Source organism: Hippocampus comes, unplaced genomic scaffold, assembly GCF_001891065.2.
Source record: "Hippocampus comes isolate QL1 unplaced genomic scaffold, H_comes_QL1_v1.1 scaffold45, whole genome shotgun sequence".
Lineage (NCBI taxonomy): Eukaryota > Metazoa > Chordata > Actinopteri > Syngnathiformes > Syngnathidae > Hippocampus > Hippocampus comes.
The window spans coordinates 3,356,273-3,367,055 of NW_017805783.1; the positions used below are offsets into that span (position 1 = coordinate 3,356,273).

The 10,783-nt window shown below is 42.9% G+C and overlaps 1 protein-coding gene across 1 annotated transcript in view; it reads left to right on the top strand.

The window, feature by feature from the left end:
- The window catches only part of galnt9 (polypeptide N-acetylgalactosaminyltransferase 9), a 97,416-nt gene that overhangs the window by 21,755 nt on the left and 64,878 nt on the right, over positions 1-10,783 (top strand). Inside the window, exons 3-4 of the mRNA XM_019885344.1 lie at positions 4,967-5,133; positions 8,150-8,324. Coding sequence (XP_019740903.1) covers positions 4,967-5,133; positions 8,150-8,324 — 342 coding nt within the window. The remainder of the gene's footprint in view (positions 1-4,966; positions 5,134-8,149; positions 8,325-10,783) is intronic.

Here is a 10,783-nt window from a genome sequence, read left to right on the forward strand (position 1 = left end):
TGGGGGGGGGGGCAGCAGCTGGGACTGCAAGCTGGCGCAGGTGGAGATGGAGGTGGTATCTTGGAAATACATCTTTATCTGGCGTTCTGTTTCTGTCAAAGCTTGGTCTTGGTCAAATTAGGAATGCTGGCCATTTCAAGCAAATGAGTCAATCACTCAATGAGTTGGAGCTTTACATGACTGCCTCACATGTGCAGATAGGTAGGAATGAAAAGATTGATCCATGTCCTACATTTGGATCCAATAACTAGGGAAGTGGAACAACGTCATTATATGGTTTCACAACTGAAATCCAGCCCCACCTCCTCACGTTAACCCTAATAGATAAATCTGTGGCCATCGTGACATTTCCATGCATTCTTTAAGCAGTGCCTTTCCACAAGTCATGGAGTAGAGCGAGGGAAATTTGTGTGTATATTTTTGGCTTGCACTTCTGCAATGTGGTGCCTGGCTCTGCAAAGTCAAACTGTGATGCAAAACGATCCCAATACAAACTCGCTGCCAGATTTGCCATTGCATTTATACACTTGGCAGGGATGATTGAGGGAGGCCATCGAGAAAGCTGTGGGAGGGAACAAATAGAGTTGCGGTGGGAAAGCATACATGCATTAAAAAAAAAAAAATGACAGAAATAATACATTGGGGCAGTATCAATCGTGTTTATTCTTCAGAAGACAGGTTGAAGGCATGGTTTAAAATGGAGACAAATGTTTCATCCAAAGTATTGCCAAATTTACATCGCTTCTTTTGCTGGCAACAAAACATAAACTTCTTGATTTTGTCCCAATTTCATAAATGTATTACAATGACATGTTTGTGCAGCACATGTGTAATGATCGCATGAGCAGGCAGAAGCTGACGACAAACCCAGGTACATGCCAATTTAAATAATCCATTGTGCTGCTATTATCGGCTTCCGGGACCTTATTTTTTCAACATTGTAGGCCCATGGTGCAACATTTATACAATTCATGGAAGCCTAAACCATTCTAGTATTGCCCGCTTATTCACCAGGCACATATCCAGTATATGTAGAAAGTCATTTTACAGTAACTTGTCCAAGGCATATAATTTGTCCAAGTGATTGAATACATTTTTGCAAAAATGTATTGTGTAGACATTTTACCCAACACCAAATCTCAGAGAAATGAATTTGTAAATATCATTATTTGCAAATACTGCATCGGACTGTATTTGATGAAAGGGGGCGACACTCATTCCGATTTGCAACATCCTAACTGATTTTTACAATCCAAGTGACTCCTCATGTGAAACAATTGACCACTTGCTCCTGCAGTCTGCCATGCACTTGAAATGATCAACACAGCATATCACACAAATAATGTCTGCAAGGGCAATGTAGTACTGGTGTGGTACTGTGTGAGAGGCGACACCCACCGTGACAGAAAATACAAAGAAAAAAATGGTAGAAGTAGTAGAAGTACAAATAGCGAAGTCAACGCAGCTTTTTCTCTCGTTCCGTTTCATGTCTCAATCACGTGCGCACGGGGCTGGGTTTAATATTTATAATTCTTGGCCCTGACAATTCTTCGAGACGATCGAGCAGGGAAAAATCACACACCACAGAATAATGGGTCAGGATAATCTTTCCGAGACATCTGAGAATTGAGCTTTGCTGAACTGGAGCGGAAGGAAGGGACTTGTGTGTACCCTCGTTAAGCCGTTGGCAAGGGAGAGTAAGAAAGCTGTTGTGATTTCCATGATCCCAAATCAGCGGTTTGGTGTCATGAATGTCATATACAAATGATGAAATATGAAGGTTTGCATCACAAGTGGTTAGCATGTCGATTTCACAGTGCAGAGGTTCGATTCCAGCTCAGGCCTTCCTGTGTGGTTTGCATGTTCTCCTCGTGCCTGCGTGGGTTTTGTCCGGGTCCTCCGGTTTCCTCCCACATTCCAAGAACATGCATGGCAGGCTGATTAAACACTCAAAATTGTCCCTAAGTGTGAGTGTGGTTGTTTGTCTCTGTGTGCACTGCGATTGGCTGGCAACCAGTTCCGCCTATTGCCCGAAGACAGCTGGGATAGGCTCCAGCACCACCCACAACCTTAGTGAGGATCAAGCGGTTCGGAAAATGGATGGATGGATGGACGCATCATTACATGTTGATAACTGACAGATGCTGACAACGATGAGGAAGATGTAAGCACAGCACCATGCTGCGATCCACCTAGTGGGTCGCCTTTCCTCTCCCATTCTGCGGTTGCTTGTCGTCACACTCGTGTGTCCCAGTTCAACAGAGCGCCTGCAGAGTTGAGATGGCAAATATGCTGTCTGAGAAAAGAACACAATCACAGCGGCGGTGAAGTAACCGAATGTACTGTAGACGTTGATCAAGGCAGCCGACTTTAAATGCTGAACTAAGATCACACAAATATTCATCACAACCAGTTTAAATCGGGCAGAAGTGTCGACCCTGTCTCATGAAATAACATGTAAAATATTTTTGTGCCTGTAACATTTGTAATTTGTGATTCGAGTTCATATTTATGACCTGCCAAGCGATGATTCTTAAGGTTCTAGTTCTCCGTCACATCTAAGATGCAATGATAGAGAGACTGAAGTGTGAGACTGATACATTCTGACAAATCAATATGCTCACTGCTTTTGCGGGGATGGTTTCAATTGCCAGCTGCAAACTGTCACCTCAGCATATGATCTGCCTTGAAGTGGATGAAAACACTTCTAGAGCTCTTCAGCTCATGTTCACTCGTAGGTTTGTTTCTCCTTTATTCCTCTTTGATTTATTCCTCCAAATGTATGTTTGTACAAGACTCATCGAAAGGTTTTTGTCCTGTCAACACTTTTATTTCTGACTTCAAAGTCAAAGTGCACATGTGAAGAAAACATTGTACTCACTGAAAGAGAGCTTTGATTTGAGTGAGGGAATACTAATGCTCAGGTTTGATGTACAGAATTGACCACTTGTGACACGACATACATGGCAAGGCAGTTCAAGTGGACTGTGAGCATATTTATAACATTTTAGGAGAATTTGAATGATTTATTACAATAAATTATCGGTGTTATTTTATCATTGTATTTATTGAGACACGCTACATGTGCCATTACAGAAACATTTTGATTTTTACTATCCTTTTTCGAAAAAAGTTTGTTTTCTAGGGCTCTGTCTCTTATTTTTCTAGTCTCAGCCAATTGTTGTAATTGTTTTCCTTTCCTTGGCCCCGTGAGGTTGCACCCAAGTCTTTGGCCTGCGACCTTTACTTGAGCACCCGTTTGTCAATCTATGCGGGGCTGCTGCGTGGTGGACAACGAAAGTGCCCAAGTAAAGGTGAAGTTTTCTTGTCACACAATATTGCCCCAGTTTCCAAGCTCTGTCATTTGTCAACAGTTTCCTCACTTCATTCCACGTCCATCTTGTCAGGTTCTCGTACCTCATCTCCATCCAAGTCCAATTCTTCCGAATCTGTATAAAAGTCACTTTATTGCAGGCCACTTCTTCATCTTGTCTTTTTCCAGCTGTTTTTCGCATATGCTCAGTCCCTCGTTTTGCTCCCCAACCTCAAAGGCTGAGAAGCATGCTGACCACATTCCTGAGATCACATTCCTAAGCCGCGGCAGCTCCATGGCCCTGCTCCTGCGCGGCGACATCTCCATGCCCTCGTTCCTGCACGACACTCATGTCCTCCCCCAGCGGCACATCCTCTGAGGCTGCTGATCTAGGGTCACTGCACCAGTTGCCTGACCATGTCACGATTGAGCTGAACAGACCACCGGGCCACTCACTGCCTTGTCCTGCTCCTGCCACCTGACCCTGTTCGAGCGACTTGCAGCCACCACCGAGGCTTTAAGTGTGGCCCCTGCAATACTGTAGGGCAGGGGTGGCCAACCGGTCAGAGACGAAGAGCCAATTTTTTTACTGCGTTACTGCAAAGAGCCACATCATACCCTTCCTCGCGCGTGCGTGTGCACACACACGCGCACGCACACACACAAAGATCGACTTTTGAAGCGACCAACTTCTCACGAACGACCCGATCGCGCACGTGCAAGCATACACACGCGCTCGCACGCACGCACTCACGCGGGTGGCCACCAGTGCACTTGCGCACATATGCACGCACACGTCGCATATCATGATGAGCAACAGTCGGGCCGAAAATGAACGAAAGCTCAAGATACAAACAAACAAATCTTTTTTTTCCCCACCCATTTCCTCCTCCCACCCCTTGCGGTCGACTTGGGACCAGTTGGCTGGCTTCCGGTCGATTCTGATCGACATATTGGGCACCCCTGCCTTAAAATCTGAGCTAATTCGCTGACTAGCTTAGCGCTTAGCGCTGTTGTTTGCACATGAGCGGTGATGCAGTAATCTGATTGGTTGCCCTCTATGTCAATCAAGTAACGGGATTGATGATAGGCTGACTTAATACGTTCTGTGTAGTTAACGCCTTCATTTGAATGGCATCGCCACTGCCGAGGCGTTTTCGACGCTTGTCGTGTGAAAGCCCGGGAGCCGCATTGAACCAGCCAAAGAGCCGCATGCGGCTCGCGAGCCGCGGGTCGGCCACCCCTGCTGTAGGGGCTGGCATAGTGGTCATTGCCTGAATGACAAAAAGCCCCATGTCCTCCGTCAAGCACCCCGTGTCTGCCATCCTGGATGGCCACCAGACTGGCCTTGATGACCAGAACCTATCCCCACTTCCAACCACCATGTTGCGGAGAAAATTTTGGGACATCTACTGTCGTGATCTGTGTTTTTGTTGACTATGTTTTAATGAGATTTTGGTTTTGTTTTCCTTTTTTTCTCATGTCTTATCCCGTTTGGCCCCGCCGGAGTGGCGCCGCGCCTGTAGGGCCCAGAGTGGCGCGGGTTCCAACTGAAGTGGAGGGTTGGAGAATGGTGGAGAAAGAATGCTAAATGCCGTACATTTGATTTGGAATAAGTATCAGCAAATGATTCTAATGTAATTATCTGTGCAGGTGCAAGCAGCTGACGTATCCAGAGGACCTTCCTCAGATCTCTGTGGTCTTTATCTTTGTGAACGAGGCTCTGTCAGTGATACTGCGCTCCGTCCACAGTGTGGTCAACCACACACCAGCTCATCTGCTCAAAGAAATTATCCTAGTGGATGACAACAGCGACAGCGGTAAGTAGTAGCCTTAAAACTGGTCAAATTCGTTTTCATGTTTTTTTTCCTCCAAGTTTTAATGTTGAGCAAAGCCGTTTTGAACGAATGAATAGAATAATTTGGGAGACTGTCAGGTTGGAATGGGCGTTTGAATCTTGGTTTAAACTTTTCAGGTTCAGATTTGCATTGGTCCATAGTTTGCGGGTATGTACTTCCCAGGTACTCTGACCTCCATTCACGGTCCAAAAACATGTCTATCAGTGGTGGGCGGTGTGTTTCAGACCGGGGCCTTCAGTGGTGATTTAAGTGACCATCCCATAATAACACCAACCTGTACTGGATACAAAACACGAAAAACTACGTGATGCATTAAAGAAGCGGCAGCGGCATTTCTTCTATTTGAAAATGACTACCATGATAACGTAAGGAAGAAACTCAGTCACCGTTATCTTCCAAAAACATCACCTTCAAACTACTAATCAATATTGACCTAATAACAAGACAAAAATAACATGTTAAATAAAATACATCCCACTCAACAGAGATGCTAATGCAGGCTGTTCTTTGCTCTTACCTGTCGACATAAGTTAGCAATAGCACTGCTCTGAAAGTGACCCAAAATTCATTTTCCAGGTTCAAACAGGCCAGCAAGCAGAGGTGCTGGTCAACTAATCCTCACAATGTTCACTTTTCCCTGAAAATCACCCCTTGAAAAATATTTTTGTAAGTCTTTTTCGACATCCTCTTTAATCATTCCTGAAATAAAGGCAGCCTTATTTAACTATTCATGTTGTAATAACAAAACTCAACATTTAAAATGTGCATTGTTAATATACTGTTTAAATTTAGGGAGCTCTTGCAGTCATACAATCTGTATGAATTTTGGATAGGCCAATCATGATCGTCTTGGCAAAGTTGTGACGAGTAACTGTGTTGACATTTGAGTTTAATTTGATCCCTCTTGTAACATAAAGCATAGAGTGGGCATTTGTTGTGACTTTAATAATCCATGCAGCCACCCAGACGATTCATTTGTGACAAGTTTCAATGACGCAATGTCAGCTTTAGTCAATGTCTCGAAAGGCAACCATTTCATTTCCCGAAAAGATGTCTCACTGTTCCCGCCCCGCTCCTCAGTCATTCCTCTCAGTCGTCGATGGTATTTCTCGTCAGAACCCTCTCTCAATGATGTTCGGCTTGTGCTGAAAGAGTCGAAATGACCTTCCTGCTTAGACTGAAGAGATCCAATTTTTGGTCACAGGTTGTTACGGTTCCCTTTTGGTCTATAATTTTGTTTGCCTATTGTGTTTGATTTAGGGTTCAGTTTTAGGGTCATGTTTTTCACCCGTGTGTGTGGTTTTTTCCTGTTACTTCCTCTTATCTGCTCATTTGTCTTGTTACACATAAAAGCCATGTTATTGTTTTCTGGGAGTATTTAGTTTCCCGAGATATTTGAAGTCTTTCTCAGTCTCATTGTGTAATGTAGTGCATCAGTCCCCATGCTATGGGTTGTAACTGTGGCAGCTATCGGGGAGTCGAACAAACAATTTGCGTTACGTTTTTGACAACACATTAGCAGTAACGTGATGAGTGTGAGAGCTGACAATTTACAGAATGTGCTATCAATGATTACAATATTCCAACTGAGTAACAAACTGGGGAATCCCTGCGGATGGCCTCAGACTGTCAACGGGTCCTAAAACAGAAAGCCAAGATGATGGGACGAGTCTCATCATTTCCCAGTCTATTTTTTAGTATTGTTTCCATGGTGATGAGAACTAAGCCTTATGTTGTGTGATACTCACATCAGGTCATGATGCTCAACTCCACATCACAAAGGCTTCAGTGTAGAGAGTGGGAGGAACACGGCACCAGATTACACTTGGCCCCTCTTCACTCAACGCGATCATGCTCCTTCAGGTTGGCAGAGTAAAAAGAATTTGAAAAACATATGTTCAACTAAAAGGCACACACCTGCATCTTCACTCCCGGGAGTCAAACAAAATGCATAAAATAAAAAGAAAACAGCAGCAGGAGTACACGCATGCTCATTAACTCATTACACAAAGCTCACAATACGTATTTGTAATATTTGCTTTTGTTTTTGCTTACATTAGGCAATTGTTTTAAAATCTCATTCTTGTCATTCTACTGTGAAGTCGATGGGAAAATTTGTTGTACTTCACTCATTGTATTTACGTCATGAAAAGAAAATACTTGTTTTGTCAGGGCAGCCCGGTGTCGAGTGGTTAGATCGGGGGTCGGCAACCTGCGGCTCCGGAGCCACATGTGGCGCTTTAGTGCCGCCCTAGTGGCTCCCTAGAGCTTTTTCAAAAATGTTTGAAAATGGAAAACGATGGCATAGGGAGATATATTTTAATATGGTTTCTGTAAGAGGACAAACATGACACAAACATTCTTGCCGTTTTCCAATGCTGTAAAAATGTGTAGAATAAATATTAAATTTCAACATTTCTGTCAACGGAGATTTGCGTCACAGCCTGCGACACACATTTCTATTAGCAGGGTGGCGGTACCAGACAGGTGGTTGTTATTTAAAAAAAAAAAAAACGGTGTTTCCTATACAATTCACCGAGGGTACTGGCAGAGAATGGGAATCTGGAGGGTGTGTCTTTCATGAAATGCTGGATGTAATTAAAACACATCTCATGAAAATATTTGAATATTCCTCATCCACATGGTATTGTGGCAGAAGGAGCATGTTGAATGCAAACAAGTCTTGACTTCCAGACTGCCGAAAAATCAAGTCACAGCTGCAGTATTATCAAATGTGTTCATATTGGTTGTTTGACTGCATACTTTTACAAGACATGCACAGTGTGCACAATCTTTTATGTCATGTTTTTCATGAAGAAGGATACAAACGGAAAAAGTGTTCAAAAATAAACTGCTTTACTCTATTCGAGCTTGCCAATAAAGCTACGCGAGAAATGTTGATACTTGAAATGCTTGACAACCCAACCATTCTTAATGCTGTCATGACATGTCACTGTCTAATCTGCTCTTTTTACAGTGGAGCTGAAATTCAACTTGGATCAGTATGTGAACAAACGTTACCCTGGCCTGGTCAAGATAGTGAGGAACAGCAAACGAGAGGGTCTGATCCGAGCCAGAATACATGGTTGGAACGCGGCCACGGCTCCTGTTGTTGGCTTCTTTGATGCCCACGTCGAGTTCAACATTGGCTGGTAAGAGAAGGTCATGTTTAATACAAGCGGCCCCCGGGCTGCCGCTCTCTATGCACAGAGTAAGCACAGTACATGGGGCACAATCATCTCTGTAGGGGTTCCCAATTTTAGCAATGGTGACATCATCACATGCACTCGCCATGCACGATCGCTCCATTTTATTTATTTATTTATTTTTAAGAATCATTCGATTCTTTTAGTCAATACTATAAAATTCTCGGGCTGTATGGCACATCCATTCAAATCATATCTCAGATGCACAATGACTCTTACGAAAGGCTGCTTTTTACTTCGGTGTGTTCCAACTTGTATTTTAAATGTTTTGCATTTCATTTCATGAAACCATGACAGTGATTAGTCTGACAAACAATGACCTCTCAGCCATGTAACGTGCCAACGATTGTGTATTAAAAAAAAAAAAAAAAAGCAAAGGTATACGTGAGCAACGATAGTTAACACACTGCAAAAGTGCATTCCGTGCCTCGGCATGCGTGTGTAAGTGTGTTCATATGCGTGCGTGCGATCACGGGTCAATCTCGGGAGGCTGGCTTATTGAAAAGTAGATCTTCGGTCAAAAAAGGTTGGGCACCCCTGCACAACAGGATGCACTGCAGGGAAAAAAAACATTTCATCATGAAGGCTCCTTGTGTATTTGTAGCCAACTTAGTCTTTTTGATTGCAGGCTAATATGGCAAATATAGCTACATTACAGCATGTGTTTCCTTCATTAAAAGGCTAAAAAGAGGCTTTTAATTTTCTACAGCTCCAGATACATTTGTTTTTCGTTTTTTGGTCCAATATGGCTGTTTCAACATTTTGGGTTGCCGACCCCTGGGTTATATCATCGACCTCACAGTGCAGAGGTACCGGGTTCGATTCCAGCTTTGGCCTTCCTGTGTGGAGTTTGCATGTTCTCACCGTGCCTGCGTGGGTTCGGCTCCAGCACCCCCCGCCACCCTTGTGAGGATAAAGCAGATCACAAAATGGATGTCAGTAAACCCAATTTTCACTGGAAACGTTTTTCTGCTGTATGTGGAACATCATGCGACCAAACCCAGCAAAACAGGTTAGCAGAAGAACTAGCATAACAGCAGATTGATGACATGTTGGTTATGTTCGGTGCTTTCTCATGTCTTGATTACCGATTTGCTTTACTGTTTGTGGTATATGTTGAATTGCTCCATGTATAGCACTTTGTATGCAGCGATGGCTGTTTGAAAGTGCTCTATAAATACAGTTGAGTTGAGTTGAGTTGAGTTGAGTTGAAGCCAAACTCAAATTTGGTTGTCTTTATGGATGGGGACTTCGGACAAATGTTAAATCACTTACCTGTACCGGAAGGAAGTCCTTTAATCTGTTTTGCCCAATCTGGAAGTTGGTTATGCATTTTACTAATCAGAGGACAATCCTTTCCTGACAGAAAATCGACATGAATATGGGGTTGGAGATACAGTGGGTTTAATCCTGCTCAACAGCACTCTGTCAATGACTTGGTGGAATGAGACAGACCTCTAAGCAACCTTTTTTAGAACTCGATGATTATTTAACAAAAAAGAAAAAAGATAATTATTGTTATTCAAATTAGCCACAAAAAATTAATTAAATAAAATAGGACTTCACAATTAAATTGATTTATTTTATTGACTCACTTTAACAATTTGATGCTCCGGAATGAATCTGTTCATCACATATCTTTTATTAACAGCATGATTCCAACTTGTTCATTAAATTATCATTTCAAATGCCATTAGGAAGTACGGTTGTTTGAACCTCACAGAACACAAACGCTAAAATCGTCGGCACATTTTTAAGATAAGCAGTGCCCCACTTAAAAGAAATATAAATAAAGTCAACAAAGGAAAATAAAGTCACATGTATTTATTTTTGTCAAATGAATTTTCAGTTTTCCCAGAAGCAGTTACGAAAAACCAAACAAAAACTGGTCAACAGAATACGATATGACGGTCATTGCAGTGTGTAGTTTATTGTGATTGTCTTGTACTGCATGACTGTTGGTTTTCCATATTTTCAGTGATCGGTGCATCGTCACTCAAAGGTCAGATTTGGTGCTAGTAGTTCAGACTTTATGTTTGAAGTACAATCATGAATCCTTTGCGAAAGATGTACAAGCTATGTATTTGGAGCCTTTCTCACCTGACGTGAGATAAATAACAAGCAAACTCGGCCGCTTCATCTCTTCTGGCTGTCCTCCTCCTCCCCCTCACGTATGAATTGAAACGTTTAAGATAAATGACACACAAGGTGCATGTTTTCTATTTCCCCACAACACATTACTGTAGTTCGCTTAGACGGAATGCAACCTCGTAGTCATATATTGATGAGTTCCGCTTTGGCTGAACGGGTGTAAGCGCAAATGTGTGTGTGTGTGTGTGTGTGTGTGTGTGTGTGTGTGTGTGTGTGTGTGTGTGTGTGTGTGTGTGTGTGTGTGGGTGTGTGTG